The sequence below is a fragment of the Dermacentor andersoni genome, chromosome 7 (genome assembly GCF_023375885.2).
Source record: "Dermacentor andersoni chromosome 7, qqDerAnde1_hic_scaffold, whole genome shotgun sequence".
Taxonomy (NCBI): domain Eukaryota; kingdom Metazoa; phylum Arthropoda; class Arachnida; order Ixodida; family Ixodidae; genus Dermacentor; species Dermacentor andersoni.
In genome coordinates this window covers 149,908,506-149,934,648 of record NC_092820.1, presented here as the reverse complement: position 1 = coordinate 149,934,648, position 26,143 = coordinate 149,908,506, and the positions used below count along the sequence as shown (strand labels likewise).

The following is a 26,143-nucleotide window of genomic DNA, read 5'->3' as shown; positions in this document are numbered from 1 at the left end:
CTAATCAAAACGCGGCCGCCGTGGCCGGGATTCGATCCTGCGACCTCGTGCTCAGCAGCCCAACACTATAGCCAATGAGCAACCACGGCGGGTTACATATGATTTCCAAGTTATTTTACCAACATGCCCAACAAATGGCAATGTTCCGGTTACTTTTTTTAACGAGACGCCATTTCATCCGTTGAAACTGAGAAGTTACTGGAGCACCAACACGCTGTGGGAACACACACATATCTCGAAACTTCTGTCATCCTCAGAATTATATCGAAGTGGCTATCGCTTTAAACGTCACCGGCTATAGTTTCTAAATTGCAACATATGGCGTAATTAGTTTGTAAGTTAATAAGCAAAGTTTTGTTAATTACTGAATATTCACATTATTTTGTTTTCTACGAATAATGTCTATCTCTGCGAGTAATTAATCTCAACAACTAGAATTGTGCTACACGCCATGCATTGTTTTTCAAAATTCTGTTAACGATAAAACGCCGGGCTTTCGGTAAACGGGATCTCAAGGGCGACCAAGAAAAATCAGTTCTGTTTATCAGGAGTTCCATTTAGCAAGGGATTGAGCTCAATGGTGTACACAAGTGACGCTTTTGAAAGGGGGCAGGCATCTTGTTCCCAACAGCAGATAAAAGATATAATGTATATTCGGTTACAAAGCAAAATTTTCTTACAAAGATTCTACTTTGCAAAAATGTAATAAAGCAGCCGCTGACTAGAACAAACAGCGCAAACACAGTTAAAAAAAAAGCCATTTCGTCAAAAAAATATGCATAGACGTTTTAGCGAAGCTAGAAATTATCCATAACTATGAGAACACACATTATTTGATACCTGTAATGTTGTTCACAGATGGACTTTCGGTCAACTTTGGAGCGTTTGAATGAGAAACAACTGAGACATGATTGTCGCTGGCGTGCGTACCCTGACAACGGCAGTAATTAAATACAGAAGCAGCACGGCGTCAGATTAAATAAAGAAAGACAAAGGCAAATTATAACAGGCCCGGAAATCTTTTTAAATTGATGTAAACATAATGACGTCATCCAAAGAATGATTTGGCTTTCCCAAACCAAGACAACAACTTTGTAGTTGTCTAAAGGCAAGGCATCCCTATTGAATGATTGGAAATGATTGAAGAGTCGTTGACTAGTCGATGCGTTCGCTCAGCAAATGGAGCCAAATTAACAGAGCTTTTTGTTCGCAAGTGTTATTTGCCCTTGGCTTGTTGCCTTCGCTGGTAATGTGACCCCACATCAAGACTGCCAAAAAACTTTCTCTTACGAACGATTCTATCGCAAGACCTTTTACGTGAATACGCTCCTGCTCCTACGAAGCAACTGCGGCTCTCTTGCAGCAGAATCATTCGGAACAGTCATCGCCTGCGTCCGGATTTTTTCCATGCGGACTGCAAGTGTCAGCCTTTATATTCGAACATGGAAGAATATTAAAGCGAAAGCTTTACTGGCCGCGGACTTGCGATTTCGCCGTGGCATAGCTCCGAGGAGGCACATGACGTCACAACGCGCGCCTCGCCGCGGATATTTCTCGCTGTCTCTCTCTCGCTCCCTAGTCACTACTGCGCATGCGCCACTAGTAGCTCCGAGCCACAAGTGTTCCGCCGCTGCGCAGCGCCGCGCCTTTCCGCCGCCGCCAATTGGTATGACATCACACCGCGTTCCTCGTCGTTGCGCTCGCCTCCGCTCGCTTCGCCAGCTGCGTCGCATGCCTGATAACGTGTCGGAGGATTGAAAAGGAGAGCTCGCGTGCGCCGCAACCACAGTTGAGGCGGCAGTATGGACGGCGACTTCTGATAAGCAGGAGGAGGCCTGGAATCGACGTCAGAACGAGATGAAGAAGAAACGAATCGCCCAGGAAACAGACGAACCGCGCGCCGAATTCGACTGGCTAAACGCCGCAACACAGCTGGACAACCAGACTAACCTGGACTTGCAATCAAGATTAACCAAGGCTAACCACGCTATGCCTTAGCTTTCGCTACGTATACCCTGGCATAGCCGAGCTAAGCCACTGTCAATTTTTCCTCAGCTTCGGATCGAGGGAAAATCAAACATCAGACTATCCGACTCATGTTCAAAATTTCAAATAAATGGTGTTATCCAATCCAAAATATTGTTATCCAATACGCAAAAACAATACACAAGTTGTTACCTACCAGCAAAAATCAGCATAGTTAAAAGGAGAACTGAAGAAATAAGGGTATGTAAGAATGCGATGACAGCGGAAATTAACATACATACTATATTCTACTGTACAAGAGACTTAAAGGCCAACCGCGACTAAATTTCACTTTGGCTAAATTTGTTATAAAATGGTAGTTCATAAGCCACTGAAGCAGTCTTGACAAATCCGCAGGGCTGGTAACTGCATAGTTTTCTTGTTAGCAGCCTCTAGACAGCAATTAAGCAGACGACGAGTGCACCAGCATGACGCGTCTTTGCACGCCGCCTCTCAGATCTCAGCGCGTCTAAGATAGCCGTGGGCGCCGCCTTATCTCGGAGGTCATGCCGAGGAGAGAGAAAGGATGCACAGAAACGCAGGTAGGTTAACCAGAGGTAGCTAGGGTTGGCGACCCTGCGCGGAGAGAAAGAGTAGGGGGATAAAAAGAGAAAGAGAGCGGAATGGGGAGAGAGAGAGAGACGAGCACAAACAAACCGTGTACATTGTAGAGCGGTAGGGGGCGGCGTCCTTAATGTCTACCGTGAAAGCCCCTAAACCGCAGGAATCCTGGTAACGCGAATAAAGCATTCTGCGCAGATGCTCTTTTGGGGCAATGGCATAGAGCATTAGTTCTGATAGTGGACGATTGTCCAATTGGTCCAGCACTCTGCAGATCACTCTTCTCTGGACACTATATCGCAGGCAGACACAGATAATGTATGTGAGCGTTTTATCGCTGCTACATGTGTCGCACTTGGGGCTGTTGGTCATTCCAATGAAGAAGGCATAAGATTTTGTTAATGCTACGCCTAGTAACAGACGGTACAGCATGGTCTGTTCACGTCGTGGTAACCCAGGCGGTAGATGCATCTGCATATGCGGAGGCAACGAACGCAAACGACGCATGGTGAAAACGCTCGAGTCCCACAGGGGCAAAGAACATTCACGGGACATCAATCGCAGCCCAGCCGCAGCGTCTGTTCGCGAAAGCAGAATCAAAACACATTGATCTTGTGCAGATAGGGCGGCTTCGTCGGCGTGGTCATTCTCGCTGATGCAGCAACGTCCTGGAAGCCATCGAAAGACTACGTTGTGTCCCATGTCATACCGAGGAGCCGCGTGCTATATCCCATGAGTCACTTCCGGCGGCGGGTAATGCCGGCGGTTTCTTTTTGAGTTTCGATATTAAAAACAGCTATCTTTGCGAGCTTTTTGTGATGTTTCCAATTGCCTTTCCAAAGGGAAATTTTGCATGGAGGCTCCTCTATACCTACAGTATCTTAAACATATTTTTTTCACGTTGTCTAAACTGCCGCGCTTTGTTGAAGGATCGTCGAGTAGCCGCACTGTGTAGAACCTGCAAAACTGGCTGCCTCCTGGGCCACCATCCCAGCACAGTCGGCGTCTGCTAAGACAGCTCGAACGAGCTCTGCGCTGCGGCACCAAACTTCGTACGCCGTCTCCTCGTCGAGGAGCTTGCGGGACCAGGATGATTCTCGACAGGATACGAAGTACTTTCCAGTGACCTCACGTAGGCCTGGCGAGGACGCGAGGTAGACCGAACCCCGCGCTCCCTTGCGAGGGCTCTGCAAGAAAACGAAGCGAAGGATTAGCAGACTTTGCTAAGCGTTGGCTAAGAAAACGTATTTGGCCCATCTGCCGAGACTTTCTCGATGTTTGTCTGCGTAGTCTCTCGACAATCTATAGACGATGAGCGAAGCGAGAAAATGGTAAAAGCGGGAGCCAGCGTTTCGACAAGTGGACTTGTCTTTTTCAAGGCGACATACAGTCAAGACGAAAGACAAGTCCACTTGTCCAAACGTTAGCTCCCGCTTTTACCTTGTTCTCGCTTTGCTCATCGTCTTGAATTTCCACCTCCCGCCTTCCCCTCGTTTTCACTGAACAATCTATAGAGATGTACTATGTGCTGTCTACATGGCAGAGAGTAGTGCTTGTTAAACAGCCTAGTCAGTACGGGTTTGTTTTGAAAGAACCGGCACGAGAGAACGCACAGTAAGACTAAGCTTGCCTTAGCAGGTGTTTGTGACGTCACACACTCTCCCCACTTGCATACGTCACATCTAGCTTAGCGTTGTCAGGGAGCAGCTTTAAGGTTTCATGTTTCCCGCTGCCAGATGGAGTTATTATCGCGAACCATTTTTTGCGTCATATCGGACACTCTGCGATAGGTAGGCAAATTACCGCCTCACCTTGTCTTGTTTTCGTAGCCACTCCAAATAGATAGAGGAGGACGTCCGAACCGAATATGTTGTAGTCGCATTGCTAGCCCTCTTCCAGTGGTTGCCCCAGTGAGAGAATGTGGCGGATTTAACTTTTAAAGCTAATATATTTGGCTGTTCTTTCAGCCGTTTCAGTGGTTGGTGTAGCTAGTCGGAAAAGGCAAGGAAAGCGTTCATTCGCGCGCTCCCTCGTTCGTTCTTCGTTCGTTTGTTCGCTCCCTCAATCGTTCGCTCGTTCATTCGTTCGGTCTTCTTCGTTCACTCGTTCTTTCTTTTCGTTCGTTCGTTCGCTCGCTCGTTCGTTACTTAGGGCTATTCGCTTACATTGACAATCATCGTCGTTGGTTTCTGCACGATTTTTTTTGTTCCTACACATCGTTTCCTTCTGCAATTTTCCGTTAAAGCTCCTTGACCATTTATTGCGCAATATTTCTGCTACCTGCGTCCGGGCCCTGGACACGCGTGACCGGCGGTAATTAAATTTTCGCCGAATGCGATGTGGCCAGCAGATATGACGTCACACGCGTAATCGCGGGTCCTCGAGGGTGTTTTGCAGAATGCTCACCGTTCCGAACGTATGGAGGAACGAGTTCCAGAGAAAATGGCGCAAACCCGGTTCTTTCTGGTTGATGGTCGTCGCCACTACACCTGGATGGACCGCGTTGCACGTCACCTCTGTTAAAAAAAGACGAAAAAAAGCATACATATATATATATATATCGATCAGTTGCTTGAAGTGCGCACGATGACAATGATAGCTCGCGCAATTGACCGTGATAACAGTGCCCTCCGTATACGTAAAACAGAAATTTGCCAGATTTACCGGAAGTGTGAACCGTCGACGGCTATAGCCCCAGATGACTAATTAATGTTGATGGCGTGATTATGTCCTCAATAAATGGTCTCCAAAAAAAAAAAACACCCCTTTCACCGAAAGGATATAGCATCAGCTAGCGCACTTGCACAGGTGAGGCCAGTATACGGCCGGCGTCTTCGGCCTCCATGACCTGGAACAGGGTCACCACCGATGTACCAGGCAGCCAGCATCGACGATCAGAGCCACGGAAATCACGCTCTTAACTGTGGCTTGGCAGTTTAGCGCTCCCAAAATGCTGTATGCAGTACGCCTCTGAGATTCGCGTCGGGATTCGCGTCAACAATGGTACGTCTCAGGACTTGTCCCCGTAGAGAAGACGACGTCGAAGACCAGGGCCTTCCCATGAGTTCACGAGGTCGCTGATGCCCCTGAACGTTGAACAGGCAGGGAAAACTTACAGAACTACACAGACCACACATTACGGTTCCAAAAATAATTACACTTGTAAACGTAACACGACTTGTAGATTGCTATACCTGAAGGCTGTGCTGCAAGGCCTCCGCAGTGGCTTCGGAAAAACGCGCGCATATTTAGGCTTAAGCTTATCTTGATGATGATATATGGTGTTTTGTGGCGTAAGTGCCAATGATGGCCAGTGAGCGACGAAAGCGTCTCTTGAAAACTACAACAAACGCAAGACCGAATTGTGTTTTAGAAACCGTTTCTGTCCCAGACCAGGACGAATTTTTCTTCAACTGCGAGTCTTTCTTTCTGAGCAACCCGTATGGGTTTCTTTTGTAGCTTTGTGCTACATTTCGGGTGGATGCCAATTTTCCCCTTTCAGAAGTGTTTACTCCGTCGACCAGGAATTCCTCGTTTAATGCAACTGATTGCCCTGCTAAATTTGCATCTGTTTCTACTAGTTCTCTCTCTCTCTCTTGCAATGTTCAGTCAATTACTGTTTACTGATAGCCGATTCTATTCTTATACTGTTGCTGTCCTTCTCATTCTGCTTTAAGTCTCGCCTTTCCTCGTCATTTACTTTCTATCAGTGCAAAAAATTATTTACGACTGGCATAAGATCCATCGAATCCTCGGCGAATGTACGACAGTGGGCATGATACGACATGTTCACCGAACAACAGCGACGACATCAACGATGACACAACGACCTCAACAACAACGACAACTACTACTGCTATCGATGTACAAGGCAGTAGACGGTTAATTGAAGCCGCTGACGCGTTTAAACCACCTTAATAGAGGGGATGGTGTCCGTATGGGGGCGCTACAGTGGCTTTGCTTGTAAATTTGGTTGTGGGAGATCATAGTGCTTTTGTTTTCTTTTTTAACCTAGGTAGGACATTAAGCAGTATGATAGCAAGAGCTTGGTGGCGCAACCCACCGCCCCGTTCCAAAGGGGACGCTCATAACATCCATCCATCCATCCATCCATCCATCCATCCATCCATCCATCCATCCATCCTAGGCGCCTGTGCTCACCGGTTCCTTGGAGTTGGCGTGCCAGCTGGACGCTGAACAAGTTGAGCAAGAGTTTGCTACTGGCGTACGTTGATTCGACACCAGGGTACTCGATGCTAACGCCGCCACCTCCGGGAGCCTCCAGCTGCTCCCACGGTATGCGGCCCAAGCGGTAGAGCGACGACGTCACGTTCACCACTCGACTTGGTCCGCTGCGTTTCAAAAGGTCTGCGTCGTGCGAAACGAAGTAAGTACGTCAGCGTGAAAGTGTCGGTTAGTTTATAATTTTCAAGCGGGAACAACGCTAAGCATAATGATTAAGTGACAGACGACAGACAGACAGACAGACAGACAGACAGACAGACAGACAGACAGACAGACAGACAGACAGACAGACAGACAGACAGACAGACAGACAGACAGACAGACAGACAGACAGACACAGACAGACAGACAGACAGACAGACAGACAGACAGACAGACAGACAGACAGACAGACAGATAGATAGATAGATAGCCTGCTAACCGCACCGTGTGTCTAGTGCACGGCTGGGCTCGATCTTATAACGGTTCGGAAAGTGAACCGCTTGCATGGCCTCGCGTGATTGGTCAGAATCGTGTTATGGCTGACGAAAGCGCCATTCTGACCAATCACGCTAGGGCAAGTGAACTAGTTCGCTTTCCGAACCGTTATGAGATCGCGTTCCTGAGCATCGGTTAGCAGTGCGGGGGAGGAGAATGGACAGGAAGATGAAATAGACTGCGAGAGCCGGCTGCTGTCGTAGTAACTGAGCACAGAACAATAGAAATCGCTCGTCTGATGATTTTTTTTAAAGATGAAAGCTGCTTAGTGAGCACTTTGCTACTAACCCAGCAGTAGATTGGTGAGCAGGAAGGGCCCGAGGTAATTGGTGGCCAAGGTAATCTCTATGCCTTCACGTGTCAACCGTTTCTGCCTGGGTGCTGAAAAACAGCGACAACAAGAAAGCTTGCACTCAATACTCACCTTATGCTCTAGCATTGACTGAAAGGATTGCCTATATTTTTATACCATTTATTACAAAATTCACAGGGTCAGAGAGACGTTACAGAGGGTGGTAGTGAGTTATGAGCACCACCAATCCAAAAGTATCTAACTATACAAATTGAATATGATTTTGAATAGTTACAATCTGTGCGGGAAAATGGTTCACTTAACCGCTCTGTGTTATAAGGACTCTAGTAATGTATTATTTCCGTGCAGTGGAAGACAAACTTTGAAAGGCTCGTCTAGTCGTCGTGAAACATGAGGCCATTAGTTCATCGCACGGGCGCTGTGCTCGTATATTTTATTGCGATAGCAATTACTGGACACCCCAGGCGAATTTTCGGCGCCAGCATCGCCGTGAGGCAGTGCATGTATTTAGGTATACCTATGCTATATATTTATCCATGCCACGTATAATGCAGGTTACATTGCTACACTACTCCATTAATGAAGTTGCTTCATACCAGGTCTTACGCTCTTAGCTAAATTATTCCTCAAATTTTTTTTTATAATGGCAGCTAGCCCTCGAACGATTGTCGCAAAACATAACATTCACAGCGCGTACCTTATAATTATTCACAGAATATTAAATAATAGATGCTGCAGAACAATACCAGTGCTCAAACCTGAAAGTGATGTAATTTAATGGCGCAGCTCTTTACGCGCAACGTGCAGTGGCGCCTCTACGATGTCTTTTCAGGCCCTATACACAGCGTGTTAAAACTGTTGAGGGTGCCAGAAATTTTGGCGCACCCGCGTATGTGACGTCCGCGATAGTAGTACCCGCGCATATTCGAGCGTAACGCTAATCCTTGCTATTGCAGGCGAGTGCTTCGACCTCCGGGCGTAACTGCCAGTTTTTATGCGAAATTACCAAACGGAAGCTCCTACGGTGAGATGAGAGGTTGTAAATAGAAATGGAATGTAGTTATCTTTGTACCATTTCAAGTGAGGGAATCAGGTTGGAGTGCGATGGGTCTCGTAAAAAAATGCAACGTGTTCCGAGTTTGGAGCGAATTATATAGTGCTTTGTATATAGCAAAAACTTCTTCCCCATCCGCGATATTGAAAAATTTGCATCGGACGCCTGATCTCAAACCTAGGTATTCTTTCGCCACTCCATTTTCATCCATTTTGCAAAAAAAGAAGAAAAACTGATCATTATCAGGGGAACGCAAAACGAAATTTCCCGTCGCAACGCCAATGCCGGCGCACATCCTGAATTACTATCTAAAGGAAACGGATTTAAATGCTCGCTCTTAGACGAGCTGTCCGCTAATCTTGTGAACGTGGTCAATCTGAACTGCTGCCCTTCTTTCTCTCTCCTAACACCCTTACCCCGCACCTGAAGCCTCGTCGGGGATGTCGCGTCAAGCCGGCGACATCATTGACTCCGATGATGTCGCCGACCAACGCCGTCCTGCAATGTAACATAATTTGCAATACTAAATGTGACAAAATAAGGGCGTAAATCTGCCTTTAACGCACACCCTTACACTCTTAAAAAAAGTTTACACCCTTTGTGGCTTATCTCATAACAATACTCGTCATCTGCCTTGCTTGCCTTTCGTTTTTTGAAAAACTCGGCGCTCGCTATACTTTCCTGTCAAGAATGCTGTGTCACGCTGATCAACGCGAAATTGCCTCTCGTTACTTGGAAGTATACCCGGCTCGCAGCGTTAACGAAAGTCAATGCGGGCAAGACAGGTGACGGTTATCGTTGCGGGACAAAATAATCCCCAAAGGGTGTAAACTTTTTTTAAGAGTGTACACTTTTTGCAGATGCCACCATGACACTTTTTTTTTTTTTCTTTACACATTTTGCGGTGTGCCACCGATGCGGCGAGGCCTCATCGCATGCGGCCAAGACTACAGAGGATCGGGATGGAGGGCACGTTTGGCGCATAATTAAACACATACCTCCAAATGATGATGTGTAATAACAATATGAGAGAGCATCTACTAGGAATTCCGATCTCGTGAATGTATACTATACGCCGTGCGCGTCGCCGAGTGGCACAATGCTTCCGCGTATACACCTCATCCGGTGTAAACACGAGGTAAGCCCAGAACTTTCTTCACATGTACATGCGAACTCTCCCAGCAGCTTACTCTGTTAAGAAAGTGTACTCCGTTTGTGGTGTTCGAGAACTCTCGCAAGTAGGAGCGAAGTACAAGACAAGCAGCTCTTCCCGCAAAAGGAGTCGACAGTATACTCCTCAGTTTTTTTTTTTTTCGCAGAGTGTAGTTTACCCCGCTCCTTTTTATTCCTTCCATTTTCCCCCTCTCTCACTCCCTTTCCCGTTAGCCTAGTGCCTTCCTATACTGCAGTTGTTAAATATAAGTGAATACATGCAAGCTTGCGTCGCACATCAAAGACAAGCTTTACTTGTGATGTACTCGTGAGTCGGCTGCTCTTTTGTCTGAGTATGTCGTGAATTATTGAAGTTATAATTCTCAATTATTATATTACACAACTGTATTGTGTGTATGTTACCGCATTGCTGCCTTGCTTCTAGGACAGGCGGATCTAGTCAAGCCACTGCTATGCGGCTGTTCTCCTATTTTTCCTGACACTTAGGTTACGTAGATGCATTTGTGCGTTGAAATGCAGTATTTCATACTGATACTGTAAAATGTCTTCCAGCCTTAAAAAGTGAACAAGTGTGTAAAATGTGCCTATAACTCACACCATTACACTCATGTAAGGGCGTACCCGCCGCGGTTGCTCAGTGGCTACGGTGTTGGGCTACTATAGCACGAGGTCGCGGTATCGAATCCCGGACACGGCTGCCGCATCTCGATGGAGTCGAAATGCGAAAGCACCCGTGTACTTGATTTAGGTGCACGTTAAAGAACACCACGGGGTTCAAATTTCCGGAGTCCCCCACCACGGCGTGCCTAATAATGAGATCGTGGTTTCGGCACCTAAAAACCCCATAATTTATGGGTAAACGAGAAGAAAGGGGGTTAACCGAGGGGCCCGAGCTTTATTAGTCGCATCATAAGAAGCCAACAAACACCGACGCCAAGGACAACATAGGGGAAATTACTTGTGCTTAATAAATGAAATAGAGAAATGTTAAATTAATGGAAATGAAAGTGGATGAAAAAAACAACTTGCCGCAAGTACGTGGGGAACTATCACACAACCTTCGTTTCCCACTTGCGGCAAGGCAAGTTGCTTTCTCATCCACTTTCATTTCCATTAACTTATCGTTTCTTTATATCATTTATCAAGCACAAGTAATTTCCCCTATGTTGTCCTTGGTGTCAGTGTTTGTTGGCTTCTTAAGATATAATTTAAGGGTGTGAGTTATAGACAGATTCACGCCCTTATTAACTTTTACCGGCGTAAGTTCTTCTACAGCGTACCGCATACTGATCTATCCCCCATTTTCACCCCAGCATAGAAAGTACTCCGTCTGTGGCGTTCTATAGAACTCTCGGAAATGGAACGAAATGCAGGAGAAGCAGTTCTTCCTGCAATGTGGGTCGACAGTACTCCCCCCCCCCCCCCCCCCCCTTCATTTTTCTTTCTCGCACGGTGCATACCTGCGATGCCGGCGTTGTTGACGAGCACGTCGAGGCGCTCTTCGGAGGCCAGCAGCCTGTTCGCGAAGCCGCGCACCGAGGCCAGCGACCCGACGTCGAGCAGCGCGAACTCGACCCGGTCATTTCCGGTGAGGCGGCGGATGGCTTCGCAGGCGGCGTGGCCCTTGCTCGGACACCGAGCCGCCACGATCACGCGGGCGCCGAGTCGAGACAGTTCGAGCGCCGTCTCGAAGCCAATGCCTTGGAACGTGGGGAACAGAGAGACAGATAGGGACTGGCTGCAGGAGCTACGGGGGCATGTATATACGTGTATTTTTGACACACTGGGCAACCAGCAATTTTCTCTAGGAGCCCATCTATAAAAAAAATATGAGTTCTATGTCCTATTTATATTACAGAACATAGTCTCTTTCAGGAAGGGGGTGCTTAAAGGAGGCCAAGTGCAACGAAATTTCACTTTGAATAAATTTGTTACAAATATGTCACTCATGCGAAGCAATCTTGGCAGAGTTCCAGGGTTCAAAATTGCCTAACTTCTTTATTATCGGCCGTCAGATAGCACGTAAGCGGACGAAGCTATAGTTGCACCTGCCGGATAGCGGATGTGACGTTAATCCCAACACGTCCCCTCCAAGACAACCGCAGGTGGCTCCCAATCTCGGAGCTCGTGCATGATGAGGGGAGTAGCGAGCGTCCTGGGTGACGCGTCACTTCCGGCGAGCGCTAAAGCGCCCGACCACACGGAGCACGGGTCACGCGTCTCGCTACGCGTATACGCGTCAGCTCTTATACGCAGCTACGAGTCAGTACGCGAGTAACAAAGGGAAAGGCGACCGCCCACACGATGCGCGCACAAATGCGCGCATATATCACCGTCAGCGGAACGGTTTGTGCTTGGGTTTGAGGAAAGTTTATCCGTAACTTCATTAGGCGGCTTTCGTTTTCTATTCATATAATCAATATAAAGGTATCGCATTGGTTTGAAATTGAGAAACACACGTCGTTAATGTAAATAAACCTATACGAACGATCAACCTCACCACCGTGACGGAAGATTACATGCCGGTCACGTGATGTCGGCGCACAGAGTGCCACATCCGTCGTGGCCCAGCAGACGCGTGACCGGTAGCAAGGCTCGTACGATTAGCTGCGTGTGGTCTAGCCTAAAACGTGGTGTTCTTTTTTTTCCTTCCAACTTTCGCCATCAAAACCGTTTACTTTTGCGACCTTTACATATGTCGCATTTTTTTTCTTCTTTTTTTTGTAATTCAGGCGTAAAACTTTTGCACGGAGGGTGCTCTACATCTGCGCTATCTGAAACTAGCCTTTTTTACGTGGTCCAATATTTTGCTGCACTTTTTCGTTATTGGGTAGGAACTTATATAGCGATTGCATCGAATGCGGGATCGAAACGTTAGCATTGTGGCTGTGCTCCTGCAAGCGTATTCAAAAGCGATTCCGTTCGGCCCCAAATAGACAAGGACATCACAGTCATACAGCAAGCAATGGGCATTTAAAAGCAGCTGCGGGGGCATTAGCATGCAGAAGATTCAGATAATTAAGCAAGAGAAGCCAACAGGGATTGGTGTTGAATCGCGACAGATCTGTTAAGGCATGAACGAAACGAAGGCGGCAAAATGTTTTCAACTACATGCTGCTAAACAAGGCAAAGACGAGGCGCAAGAGTGATGAGACATCTGCCGAAACCACGCCATCATAATTTTCCATTTATAGCAGGGTCACATTCCATTTACACTGTCACATTCCCATTAAGGAAGGCAGGCAGGTTAATCACAATGTCATCCAATTTGCTACCCTAATTTGGGGAAGTGCGAAATAGGAAAAAAAGGTCAGAAATACAATCAACAGCTTGTGGATCTATGGCCGTACATTTTTTTTGTCTACTCTCTTCTGTAGAAACTGTGCAAGCAACGCGCCTTAAAGGGTATCGACAGCAATCGACAAACAGAAAGAGGCTCGGTAACGAGCGTTATGTATGCACAGGCAATCTGCACATTTTTGTAGACAAAAGAACAAATCTTTAAACAGACCAAGGCAGAATTTATTTGAAGGAAGGCGGAGACGAAAAGTATAGTTTTTGCGCCAATTCATTGTGGCTAAGCAGCAAAAGGAAACACGTTCACGGCGAAGAAAATGACAAGACATGGGTTTTACTCTTCGAGTACGTGTTTGCTAGCGCTGTTTGACCCCAATGAATTGATACCATCTATCTCAACTTTCGATGTCTCTTACACTCTACGTGAAGCCTATGCTTAGACAATCATAGACTGACACTAAACTTGTTTTTGCGAAGGGTAGACTCACCGGCATTGCCTCCAGTGACGACAACAGTCTTGCCGCGCATGTCCGCACCCTCGTGCGAGTGGTATACGCAGCCCTCGCCTTTCCGCTTCTTGCGAGAGAGTGCCTTGAACATCACGACGGTCGCGGAGACGCACAGGATCACGGCAAGAAGCAGGAGAACCGTGTGCTGAACCCGGGTGTCGACGAACAGCAATCGGTCTACGGCCAGAAGGGGTGGATGGCCGCTGCATTGGGTCAAAGAGACTGCTCTTGTGAGTGGTGTACGTGCGGCTCAACGACGACCCTCTCAGTAACAAAAACGGATCTCGAAGTCTGTGCTTTCGCTGAGTGCATGCGCCACGAGCGATTGCTGGAACCGGAAACACTTCATGGCCGCCATGTTTTGGACACCACCTATGGTGTTATATAACGAAGTTCACCGACTATTACGATACTAGCTAATGCGAAATTTGAGCGCAGGCTCTATATGTGTTTTCATTTCGCGATATATTGCCTGGTGCTGACAATCTGTATCGCTCATCGCTTTGTTTTTCTTTTCTTTTACAGTAGCAGCTGTTTACAACAATAACTTCGATCGCGCACCGCGGTATGTGTCACTGCCGTAGTAGCTACCCGGTAATTATCATTAACGTATGGTAGTGCCAAAGATACACATCGAGACCGAAGAAGGCCAGTCAGTAGATACTGAACCCGCGACTTCTTATTTTCGGAAACTGAAGGTCCGACCAAATACGCCGCCTAGATCGTTTTTCTTTCCTCCTTATGGTCAATGTATATTTATTGCAGCATGTAAATCACACACACACAAATAACGTTATGAGATAGGCGCAATATTAATGGCAGTCATAACACAGGCTAAACATGCGGCAAGCAATAAACCGACTACTGGTCCAGCAAGTTATGGTGATTTCTTTAAAATGCACAATTAGAGAGAGAGAGAAATAATATGTAATGGCAGGTAAATAAGTTAACCAGACGTGCGTTTAGCGTCCGGTTGGCTACCCTGCACAAGGGAAAGGGAATGATGTAGCAGATTAGCAGACACAGTTTGTCGTTTAGCATCTTTTCAGGACTGTCGCTTTCAAGAAAGTCATTAACGCGCGTGTACTTTTCTGTGTTGATGATGGGGCGGGGGGGGGGGGGGTGAATAAGCACTTAGTCACGATTAGCTGCCAGTCTGGCCAAAGGCCCCCTTTCGCTTTAATGCATCATTTAGAGGGACAACCACACCAGTGAAGTGCATGCATTCTGTGTACCGCAAGGCTGCATAGGGTATGAACTCAGTGAAGGCGGTCTAAGCGATATTGCCTCACCGGGCCGGCAGTGCATGGTTACACTGCGTAGACTCTGTAGGTGTCTCGATATGCTGTGCCTAGGGTTTTGGCGCTGTAAAAATTTTGCTCTCGAAGTGCACTTGCTGACCATTCCTAGCCGAAACTGTGGCTACAATGCAAATTCATAGCGCAATTTCTCAGTGAAATTTTATGAGGCACTGGGTACATAGGAACTCACCGACACGCGCTCATGCTCACTCACTCACTCACTCACTCACTCACTCACTCACTCACTCACTCACTAAAGCTGGTGCATCTGTGAGCGAGCAGAGCACTTTCGTTTGATGAGATTGGAAAGAAAAAGTGCGCTATTAACGATAAGCCGAAAGCAGACATCGAAAGAAGAAGGAAAGGCAAGAAGTGCGGCAGATCGAAATGAGCCGCAAGAAAGTGTTTGCTTCCCTCTATAACTGCAGACAGCAGGCAAACGAGGAAGCAAAGGACGGAAAACGTACCTTGAGCGCGACTTTTCGGTTCGAGCGCAAACAGAGAGCTCGATCGAAGAGGCGGAATATACACTCCTGCAACCTTTGAATTCCATCAAGTAGACAGCCAGGAAGCGTCATGGGAGAACGCATTAGGCTTAGCTGTGTAGCTGCATGCGGTACCGAAATTATAGGGGGAAGCTTTACTGTACAGACGTTAATCACGTGGTATTTCGTGTGGCGCGCTCCAATCTAGGGTGCAATTACCGTAGGTTTGTCTCGGCTAACCAGGTAAACGCTTATATAGAGCGCTATAAGGTTGAGTGAGTGAGTGAGTGAGTGAGTGAGTGAGTGAGTGAGTGAGTGAGTGAGTGAGTGAGTGAGTGAGTGAGTGAGTGAGTGAGTGAGTGAGTGAGTGAGTGAGTGAGTGAGTGCGCGTGGGACAGTAGCTCCTCAGGATCAAATAAAGTCCGTTGTCTGTCTGTGAAAACGAAAAGGAGGCAGATTTCTAACATTTTTATTTCTATGAACAAAATTTTCTTTTCAGTACTCTTTCTCTAGCGTCCTTTTTAGCTAATTAAAAGCACGCGTCCGGAATTGTGTTTTAGTTTTCACAAGTTCAGTTTTTATTAACAGAGACGACAAATATTTCCTATGTTGAATTTCGCGAGGAAACCGCGGCACCGGAGACGTCATTCTATAGCTTCACAAATTTAGCGATATTTTCGCGCAGCCATTTCTTGCTGGCTTATTTCCAACGCAATGTGATGAGTACTCCTTGCAAAAAAAAAATAGCGATAGATAGATAGATAGATAGATAGATAGATAGATAGATAGATAGATAGATAGATAGATAGATAGATAGATAGATAGATAGATAGATAGATAGATAGATAGATAGATAGATAGATAGATAGATAGATAGATAGATAGATAGATAGATAGATAGATAGATAGATAGATAGATAGATAGATAGATAGATAGATAGATAGATAGATAGATAGATAGATAGATAGATAGATAGATAGATAGATAGATAGATAGATAGATAGATAGATAGATAGATAGATAGATAGATAGATAGATAGATAGATAGATAGATAGATAGATAGATAGATAGATAGATAGATAGATAGATAGATAGATAGATAGATAGATAGATAGATAGATAGATAGATAGATAGATAGATAGATAGATAGATAGATAGATAGATAGATAGATAGATAGATAGATAGATAGATAGATAGATAGATAGATAGATAGATAGATAGATAGATAGATAGATAGATAGATAGATAGATAGATAGATAGATAGATAGATAGATAGATAGATAGATAGATAGATAGATAGATAGATAGATAGATAGATAGATAGATAGATAGATAGATAGATAGATAGATAGATAGATAGATAGATAGATAGATAGATAGATAGATAGATAGATAGATAGATAGATAGATAGATAGATAGATAGATAGATAGATAGATAGATAGATAGATAGATAGATAGATAGATAGATAGATAGATAGATAGATAGATAGATAGATAGATAGATAGATAGATAGATAGATAGATAGATAGATAGATAGATAGATAGATAGATAGATAGATAGATAGATAGATAGATAGATAGATAGATAGATAGATAGATAGATAGATATCACCGGGCAGAAATTGCCAAATTTGTGACGTCCGTGAAAAAGCAAGAACGGACCGCACCGTTGAGACACTTCATTAGACAATCTGCATCCAATACTAGGCTATATATATAAAAGAGAATTTCCGTGCAGAAACATGCACTATGTTTTAGTGCATCTCAACAGGATATCTATCGAAGATCAAAAAAAAAAGAAGAAAGACAGATAGGCATTACAATTATTTCTATACCGATTTCCCAAGAGTTGCGTCGAAACAGTCAGTTTGTCTGTTTCGACGCAACTCGCATCAATACTGAACCGAAGCGCTATATCAAGAAGTCTTACTAAATTTCTACCGTGGCACCGACACACCGTCGACTGTACGTGCGCTACAAACGAAACTTACCTGAATGACAAGTGAGAGTGACCAGCCAATGCTCAGGAGCCGATGGTCGAGAGCCCACACGTGTCCAAGGATCGCGCGTTCCCCCAGCTTAGTTGAGTTAAGCTTATAGAAACATAGTTAAGATTATAGAAAACTGACTATAAACCGTACCTCGGTCAAGCGTCACTAAAGTTAGAAACAGCAGACGGCAGCCGTGCTGCTGGGTGACTCAAGTGCAAGTGAAGCCTTCTGGCCCGTGTTTCGCTTAGCGATGTTTGTCCGAGAGGAAAATTGATGCACCACGTCTCGCCCGCTGCGCAATGCGGCGTATTATCATAATGACCTCTCCCCCACCCCCCACCCCACCCCTATCCTCTAACCGTCAACCTATTTGATGCCACCGTGGAGGCCAAAAGTATCCGTAAATCATTACATCTGTCTAAACGGGACGTCTTCGCAAACAACTGTTGCTTCCCATCGATTATTATTTTTTTTTGTATCCGACAAATTCTGCTACTGTATCAAGGTATACTGGAGATGTCGCCAACGAATATGTCCATCAGCTTCATCCGCATTGTTAAACTGTTGTACAAGCAAAACGATAGGTAAAGCAGTTGGGGTATACGACACGCTAGGCGTTCGTATTTACTATTAAAAACTGGTATACAAGAAATAGAGAATACTTTCGACATACAGAGTTTGAAGCAGGACCTGAGCGGAACAGTATTTGAGCGTGTACATTCATTTCCAAAAAATAAAAGACCGCGAAAGAAAAGAAAAGAAAGAAATTCCACATAGGTTTACGGTATCACTCAAAAAAGAAAAGAGACAAGTATTTAAAGCCAAACGCATGCACTCTCACACGAACGTGAACACACATACGCACGCACATAATCGCGCACACACGCAAACACGCACAGACGCTCGCACGTACAAAAATCACCGCACTTGAAATCTCGCCAAACGAAAAACGATCCGCCACCTACAAAATTGGGGACGTAACAAGAAAAACGCAGAGCCCGACGTCACAAAAATGCGGTGTCGCTGTACCGTCACATGTTCTGCAGACACAAAGTTTTTTTTTTCTACGCGGTCTAATGTCGCATATTTTTTATTGAAGGCAACATTATATACTTGCAGACCGGATTCTAATAGTTGTCTAGTAAATATTATCGTTCGAAGCGTCGAACAGCGCACAAATGCATGTCAACTTTAGTCGTCCAGTCGTCTGGTCGGTAGTTTCGATTTTCTTTTTTCAAGCATTATCCGCCTCTTCATATAATCCAGCTCAAGCATTGGAATTGCGCTATGTACCAGGGGTGATTACACAGAAAAAGAAACGAACTGATGACATTGAAATAAAACACCTCGTATGTACTTGTTTACCAACAAGCAGTTCGAGCAGTACAGAACCTATATAGCGTAACACAACTTGCGGAAGATGAAGACAGCGCGAAGAACAGAGTAAGCGAGAAAGAGAGATGCCAACCAGACGGTCAACCAAGGCACACCTTGCTTGGAGCGGCGAAAAGGCTAAAAAAGAAAGAAGAAGAAATCAAGAACCGTTCAAAATAAAATACAATAAAAACGCGGAATACGGAGTCTACCACCACCCCCTCTCTCTCTCAATCGTCCCAGAAACCAGAACTCCGGCATGGGACGGCCTGCGCCACAGGAACCGGTTTTTGGCCGCGTATCCTTCCAAATTTAGCGTCGAAGACTCAGTGCAGCAGTTGCGGTATGTGCGAGAGGTCAGAAAACAATGAGGAGGAGACTAAGTAAAGAAAGAAAGAAAGAAAGAAAGAAAGAAAGAAAGAAAGTAAGAAAGGGTGATCGATGTGTGTGCACGCCTGAATGCAATGCGAGAAGGCAGCCAAAAAGGATGAAATATAGCGCGCACGCACAGCAATTTGCATACTGAAAAAGAAAACAAAAGTGATACAGTGTGCTCCAGCTAGCGTTCGCCGAGCTCTTAAAGAAAAAAAGATATAGTCCAATGATTACTCCTGTAAGTGGCCGGTCGGTCGGTCGTCAGTCCTTCTCCGTCACCAGGACAGATTTTTGCGCACGGTTTGCCTGGACAACTAAAGTAAATTAATTAAATAGGCGTCCAACTCTTTGAATTGATAGCGCGACTTCCTATGGCGCAATGTGTCGTTCCGTCCTGAAACGTCTTTTTCCAGTCCTTTTTTTTTTTCTGTTCAGCTCGGTAATTACCGCGTAATTCTTTTCTTTTTTTTCCTCGCTGCACTCCTATACAGCTCGCGAAACACGAAAAGCGCAGCGTGATTAGGCGTCCGGCACGCCGCAATACCAAAGGTTACTAGAAAGTTATTTGAGGGAACTACAGTTTCGCCCACTGCCTGACTCCCTCTGGAACTGGCGTGGCTGCTGGTGTTGGAATCGGAAATTCCGCTGATCGCGAGCAGCCTGGTTACGTTCAGAAGCAAGAGTCGGGTAACCACGTCTTGTGGCACTATCAACTGGTTCTATACACGCTGTACAAATAAATGACGAAGCGAATTAATTAATTAATTAGCAGATTATCAGGCACGCTAAAACTCTATTGTCTTCAAATGGATGACCCCAAGCACTAGAGGTGAGTTGGCTGGTGCAGGGCCCACCCCAGCCAGAAGACCCCTAAGAGACACTTCCTCCAACCGAGAAAGTTTGTGGGGAAGGGCGCAGACGTGCCAGGGGATGAGGGTACACCTGCCCCACCGGAGGGTATACATTTTCGGGCAATGAGAACATGCAGAGCGGGGGTCAGAGGGAAGGGAGAGAGTTAGGGGTGCCGAGAAAGAGAGAGCATTGGCGGTCCACAAGGTGAACATTGTGATCATGGCCGTGTGCCTGGACCCAGTGGACGGTGATGTTAACACGTGAAGACTTGCGGATTTCGTGAATCTGTCTCACAAATGTGCTTACTACTCACCAGATTTGGCTTCGCTTATTTCGCTCTTTTCCCAAAGTGAATACCCGTATTCATTTATTCTTCATTTAGAAATTTCTGACGGCCTCCAAACAGGAGTATTATGTGAGGAAGGGACAGTACGCAATGAATGTAAAAAAGAAATATGAAAAGGAACAAGAACAAGGCAAGGGCTAAAAGTATGCAATGTAATATAGGTTAAATCAATATTGAAGATACTTAGTATCATACACTTTTGTTTTTGCGCACAAATAAGCCGTTATTCAATACGTAAATATGAATACGTGCAATGGGGAATTTAGCAATCACCAGAAACAGTCATAGATGGTTGGTATATCGCGTTTCTAAACGCCTCGGAATCATTAACATCAGTAACACTACCAGGCAGATCGTTACAATGGCCGAATACACGTGGCAGCGCCGATGTATTGAAGGCTTCGGTGCGGCTGGAAAGACGAGCAAGGCTGGGATGATTACGAAGCCGGCAAAATGCGCGACGTGGTTGTGATAAATGTATACATTCACGTTTACCGTTGATTGTTTCATTGAATAAACAGACAAGGCTTATCTTTCTATACGTGATTCCGAGGATGGTAGCTATAGCTAGCAAGGTGTTTATCTTGAGTCACACTATAATGGCGCGTACATTATCGAGCGACGAAACGTGCTGGGCGTTGTTTTGTACCGATTTTAGTGAAAAAAAATTGATTACATGCATAGGCTTGGTGAGGTGACCAGATTTGACGATGCAAACTGGAGTTGCGGACGAACGAATGTCACGTGAGTAAAGCTCGCTTCCGTGTTACGCGGAAGGCATCGGGCGCTCGAAGATATCGTTTTATGCCAAATAATGTGCGTGATGCAATGTGCAGTATACGTAACACTACCATAGAAAATCATGTCATCGCCAGTACCAACAAGGAGCATTAGCTATGCGTGAAAAAGAAGAAGAAAAAAAGAACAAACACACAAAAAGCAAAGATAGACAAAGGCTGCCTTGAACGTTTGAAGTCCCCTTCTCCTATCGTTTCCGAAGGCCCCCCTCTTTAGAGGAGAAAAAGAACAGCGAAAAACAAAAAGAAAAACGCTAACAGCTTCTCCAAAATGACCATGACCACGTACTTTCTTCCTTTATATATTCGTTTTCTTTTTTTCTTATTGTGTACCGACCACGCTCGATCTGCCTAGATCGCAATGGCGTTAACCAGCGCGAAGCACAAAAGAACCGCAGTGCCAGAGCTTCCTGCTATTCAAACTCACGCAAGGACTCCGGAGTGTCGTTTCCGCTCAAAACGCGCAATAACTGGACACAAGCCAAGCCGGAAGACTGCAAAAGTTTCACGCGATTATTCTCGGATAGTTCGGGAAATTTTCACAGCGCACACTCTAAGAACAGTTTACACCCTTTGGCGTGCCCCTTCTGCCACACAACGATAATCGTCATCTGCCTTGATGCGTTTCCTTTCTTTAACGCTGCGAGCCCGGTACTTTCCAGTAACGAACGGCACGCGCGTTATCAGAAGGGGCACTCCAAAGGGTGTAAACTGTTCTATGCTGATAACGCGCGTGCCGTTCGTTACTGGAAAGTTCCGGGCTCTCAGCGTTAAAGAAAGGAAACGCATCAAGGCAGATGACGATTATCGTTGTATGGCAGAAGGGGCACGCCAAAGGGTGTAAACTGTTCTTAGAGTGCAAGTTGGCATTTCAGAATGGTGAATTGCTGGTCTGATTGGTGAGACATTTGTCCGAAAGGGAGCGCTAAAGTTGTACGGAAAGACAAAAAACGGAGACGTACAAAATCAAAGTTCGGTATAGGGGGTCAGAAAATTTGGTTGTGGGAGTTCACAGTGTTTCATTTCCTTTCTTTTTATTAGCCTAGGTAAGACATTAGGCAGTATAATAGCAAGAGCTTGGTGGCACAACTCACCGCCCCGTTCCAAAGGGGACGCTCATAATATACATACATACATACATACATACATACATACATACATACATACATACATACATACATACATACATACATACATACATACATACATACATACATACATACATACGTCCGTCCGTCCATCCATCCATCCATCCATCCATCCATCCATCCATGAAAGAAGAGTCCTCTTCGTGGGCTCTTTGTTTCCGTATAGTACTTCAGCGCGCGAATCCGCACCAAGTTGATACTGTCACTTCGTCGTAATGGTGCAAGGAAAAAGAAACACTGGCTTAACTCTGACCTAAGCAGTCTGGGAGCCGTACTCACAAAAAGCGCTTGGCGCTAGCGTTGTTCGTAAGCTAAACTTTTTGCCAATACTCATGTTCGATACACTGTTGATTAGCTGAGGCGGCTGGCCCTTCGCAATGAACGCTTACGAAACAAAAGCTTTGCGAATTCGACCTTCGGTTGAAGCATGCGGATTGCGTTGTTTCACAGCTGAGTGGCCTTTTTTCGTGCGCATTTTGTAACCACCTGAATTTTTGGGTAATATCTCTCGTGGCGGAGGAGTGCAATTTTGACGCCGGAAAGTACAAAACGCGGCCTTATAGCCAATGCCAATCAGTACTTTGGCCGCGCCTTTACATATATGGCAGGGCTTCACTCTTCAGTAACATTCGTAAAAAAAAATAAGAATACTCCAAATTTGGTCTTTTACTTTTTCAGCTTCCAAGCGGTTCACTAAAAGAATAAAGAAAATTCCAATTGAGATTGCTCTAGCTGGAAGGGCAGCTCGTCGACCTATAATATATGCAGCAGAATTCCACATCGGCGGTGCATGCAGCCCCAACTCGCGCTTGTTACTCTCCTCCGCTTTTTTGTCGACTTCGTTGACCGTGGCGCGCATTTCCATTAACAATTTCACAACTGCACTTCACAAGGTGACTTTCCCGGCGGTTATTCGGCGATGTCGCGTCTATTCAGCGGTAGCAAGATCACCGCAATGCGTGCCGATATCGCGCCGCGCGGCGTCGTTTGAGATGTAAGCCCGCACCAACGACGGTTGTTTATTATTGAGGTACAAAAACAGTAATGCGGCGAGGGTACCAAGAAAAACGATCGAGACGTAGCCAACAAAGCGAAACGACTATTTAACAGGGACTCCGTTTCGTAACTGGGCTTCATTGCGCTTGTCTGCGGGACGCACTTGGCATGTGTGCGGATTGGGTTGTCCCAAACGCCGGTAACGTTGTTACACGTCCTCTCTCATGGATGCCCGCGCCTTTCTTGCAGCTGTCACCACAGAACAAGCACCCGGACAAAGGAGAAATCATCGCTGCGAACATGCAACCCGCGTGACAAGGGTTCCTCAAGAGCAGCAATCCGACGCATCAGCAGGCTGCGCCACAAATGCACCATAGGCGCGGGCCGCCTTTTCATGAACGCCTTTCACGCCAACTCTTCAGCGAGCTGCACGCCATAAAGACGCAGGGCGAGCGCCGCTCTTCAGTCAACCTCTCGCCAACAGGGGTCACTGAGTAGGTGCCACTGAGTGTGCGGCAAACGAGGGGAAAATTCTGAGCTCCGGCATCACCGGCACTTGGCGCTTCTGGTCTCGGAGGCCATGCGCGGACTTCTCGGCAGTGCAGCTAGATGGCGCAGCGCGTTCAGAATGTGAAGACGTCTGCGCGGTGGTCGATTTCGGCTCCACTGGCCTCCTTGAAGCCCTTGGGTTCAGCGAGAGCAGGGGGAAAGTAAACATGTCCGCAATAGGGATCAGTAAGAGGCGATAGGAGGATTGGTGGAAGTAGGGAAGCGCCAAGAAACGGAGACGTACAAAAGCACAGTTCGCAATATCAGAAAATTTGGTTGTGGGAGTTCATAGTTGTTTTTTTTTTTCTTGTTTAACCTAGGTAGGACATTAGGCAGTATAACAGCAAGAGCTTGGTGGCGCAACCCACCGCCCCATTCCAAAAGGGGACCATCCATCCATCCATCCATCCATCTATCTATCTATCTATCTATCTATCTATCTATCTATCTATCTATCTATCTATCTATCTATCTATCTTTCCCTCCATCCATCCATCCATCCGAAGCTGAAGGGAGGAGCCTGGTTGCCGCATGACGCGTTTCTCATCGTTCGCACGCGCCGGCGCATCTTGGAGGCTACGCTCAGGCTTCGCGATGGTGGCGCAAGATGGCGCCAGTTTCTGTTATGGAAGGGCGACAGAGGAATCCCGCTGCAGTACATGCCTCATAAATAACTCGTTTAGCCTGCAGCAATACGTTGTCTTGCTATATTGCTTTATTGCTAAACGCATTACCGTCGAGAGTCATATATTGAAATGGCTATTTTGCCGCAATTTTTTGCTTGGTGTACATGATACGTTACAGCGAAATGTGACATCTTGGGTCCTTTGCGCATGCATGTCGTACAGTGCGAATTACTGTGGCGGTTACTGCTGGTAATCACACACACACACACACACACACACACACACACACACACACATATATATATATATATATATATATATATATATATATATATATATATATATATATATATATATATATATCCCGGAGACTGCCCGCTTCGATCGCCTGTTGAGGCAGTTACGTGTTCTGCGGATAATCTGTGGCGGTTGCCACTGGTAAACGTAATAGCCACTCTAGCCGTGATTACGTATCAACATGGCGGGCACCCATGCCGCCCAGACCGGCCGCTCCGTTCACCTGTTTGTTTTGACGCTGCTATAACAGAGGCGACGCCAAACCGTAAAAGTGCTTTGATCTTCAGCTACATCAGATGGCGCCACAGCATTAGCACTCACGACGCATTGACCGTGCGAGACGCTATAAAGGCGTAATTATTCACGGCATCAATAATTTAGTACTGCGCTCTAGTACGGCTAGTGAGGTAGGTGGCGAGCAAACGCCAAATAGACGCCGAGCAGACAATGTGGCACAGGGGAACAGCTATGCTTACGAGGCTCGAAAGAACTACGTAGATGTAGCAGAGCCTCTCCGTCACATTCATGCGGATTCAGCTTATGGTTACAACGCGAAAACACTTGTTGCGTCAATCCAACAACAGTGGAGCATTTAACGATAGGATGGCAAGCAGACGCTGAGCAAAGACGTGGCGCAGGTGAACATATCTTGAGGAGCATTCGGCCTTCCTATCGGCTAAGAAATCCTGCAGCGTCCACAGTGCTGCAAGGAACCAGCGAAATAAAGTATAGAAAGCTTCGCTCATAAAACTGCCTGACGTGATGCGTAGGGTATACGTATATCGGTAAAGAATATTGCCGAGCCCTCCGTATCAAGACTGAGCTGTTAACTCCCGGGATACTCAGTCTGGGATACCGTTCACAGTGAACTCTACTGCACATAGTTCATTGCACTCTCTTATCGTCATCGGAGCGCCCAAATACCTCTCTCTCTCTCTCTCTTTCTCTCTCTCTCTCTCTCTCTCTCTCTTGTTTTCCATTTTTCTTCTCATATGCGAAGTGACTCGCCAGAGTGAAAGCTCCTCCCGTTGAGCGCTCCGCTATTTCTCGCGTCGAAAATGCCTGTTTTCTCTAGACTATCGGCTACGATCATGTTGCTGATGATGGCAATAGTGTCGATATAATGACCGTAATAACTTGTTGCTCACGTTATCCGCTGCTGCTGCGGCGACGTCGACATGGAACGGGTGTGTCGGGCGCCGTCTAGTTCTGCCGATCAACCGGGCGCCACGCCGTCCGACGCAAATCCTCCTTCCGAAAAGAAGCCTCCCGAGTTCGGAAAATGGGACCGCATCTGCTTCAGCGCCCCAGCGGCACCGGCGCCAGCCACATAGCCTTCGCTGC

The 26,143-nt window shown here is 46.2% G+C and overlaps 1 protein-coding gene across 1 annotated transcript; it reads right to left on the bottom strand.

Moving 5' to 3' along the window:
- Positions 1–2,672: 2,672 nt before the first annotated feature.
- On the bottom strand, positions 2,673–26,143 carry LOC126534473 (retinol dehydrogenase 14-like). The gene is made up of 7 exons (XM_055072220.1): positions 25,948–26,143; positions 13,634–13,857; positions 11,309–11,548; positions 7,597–7,689; positions 6,748–6,954; positions 4,993–5,102; positions 2,673–3,773 (listed from the first exon to the last, which is right to left on the bottom strand). The coding sequence occupies exons 1-7, from the start codon at positions 25,977–25,979 to the stop codon at positions 3,492–3,494; spliced, it is 1,188 nt and encodes a 395-aa protein (XP_054928195.1). The 5' UTR covers positions 25,980–26,143; the 3' UTR covers positions 2,673–3,491.

Excerpts from the sequence above, each read along its gene's own strand:
- LOC126534473 (XM_055072220.1), bottom strand. The coding sequence starts at position 25,979 with ATGTCGACGTCGCCGCAGCAGCAGCGGATAAC. Across the intron at positions 6,955-7,596 it reads GCTCACCAATCTACTGCTGG|ACCTTTTGAAACGCAGCGGA; the intron begins GTTAGTAGCAAA and ends CGCACGACGCAG. Across the intron at positions 3,774-4,992 it reads TCCTCCATACGTTCGGAACG|AGCCCTCGCAAGGGAGCGCG; the intron begins GTGAGCATTCTG and ends GTTTTCTTGCAG.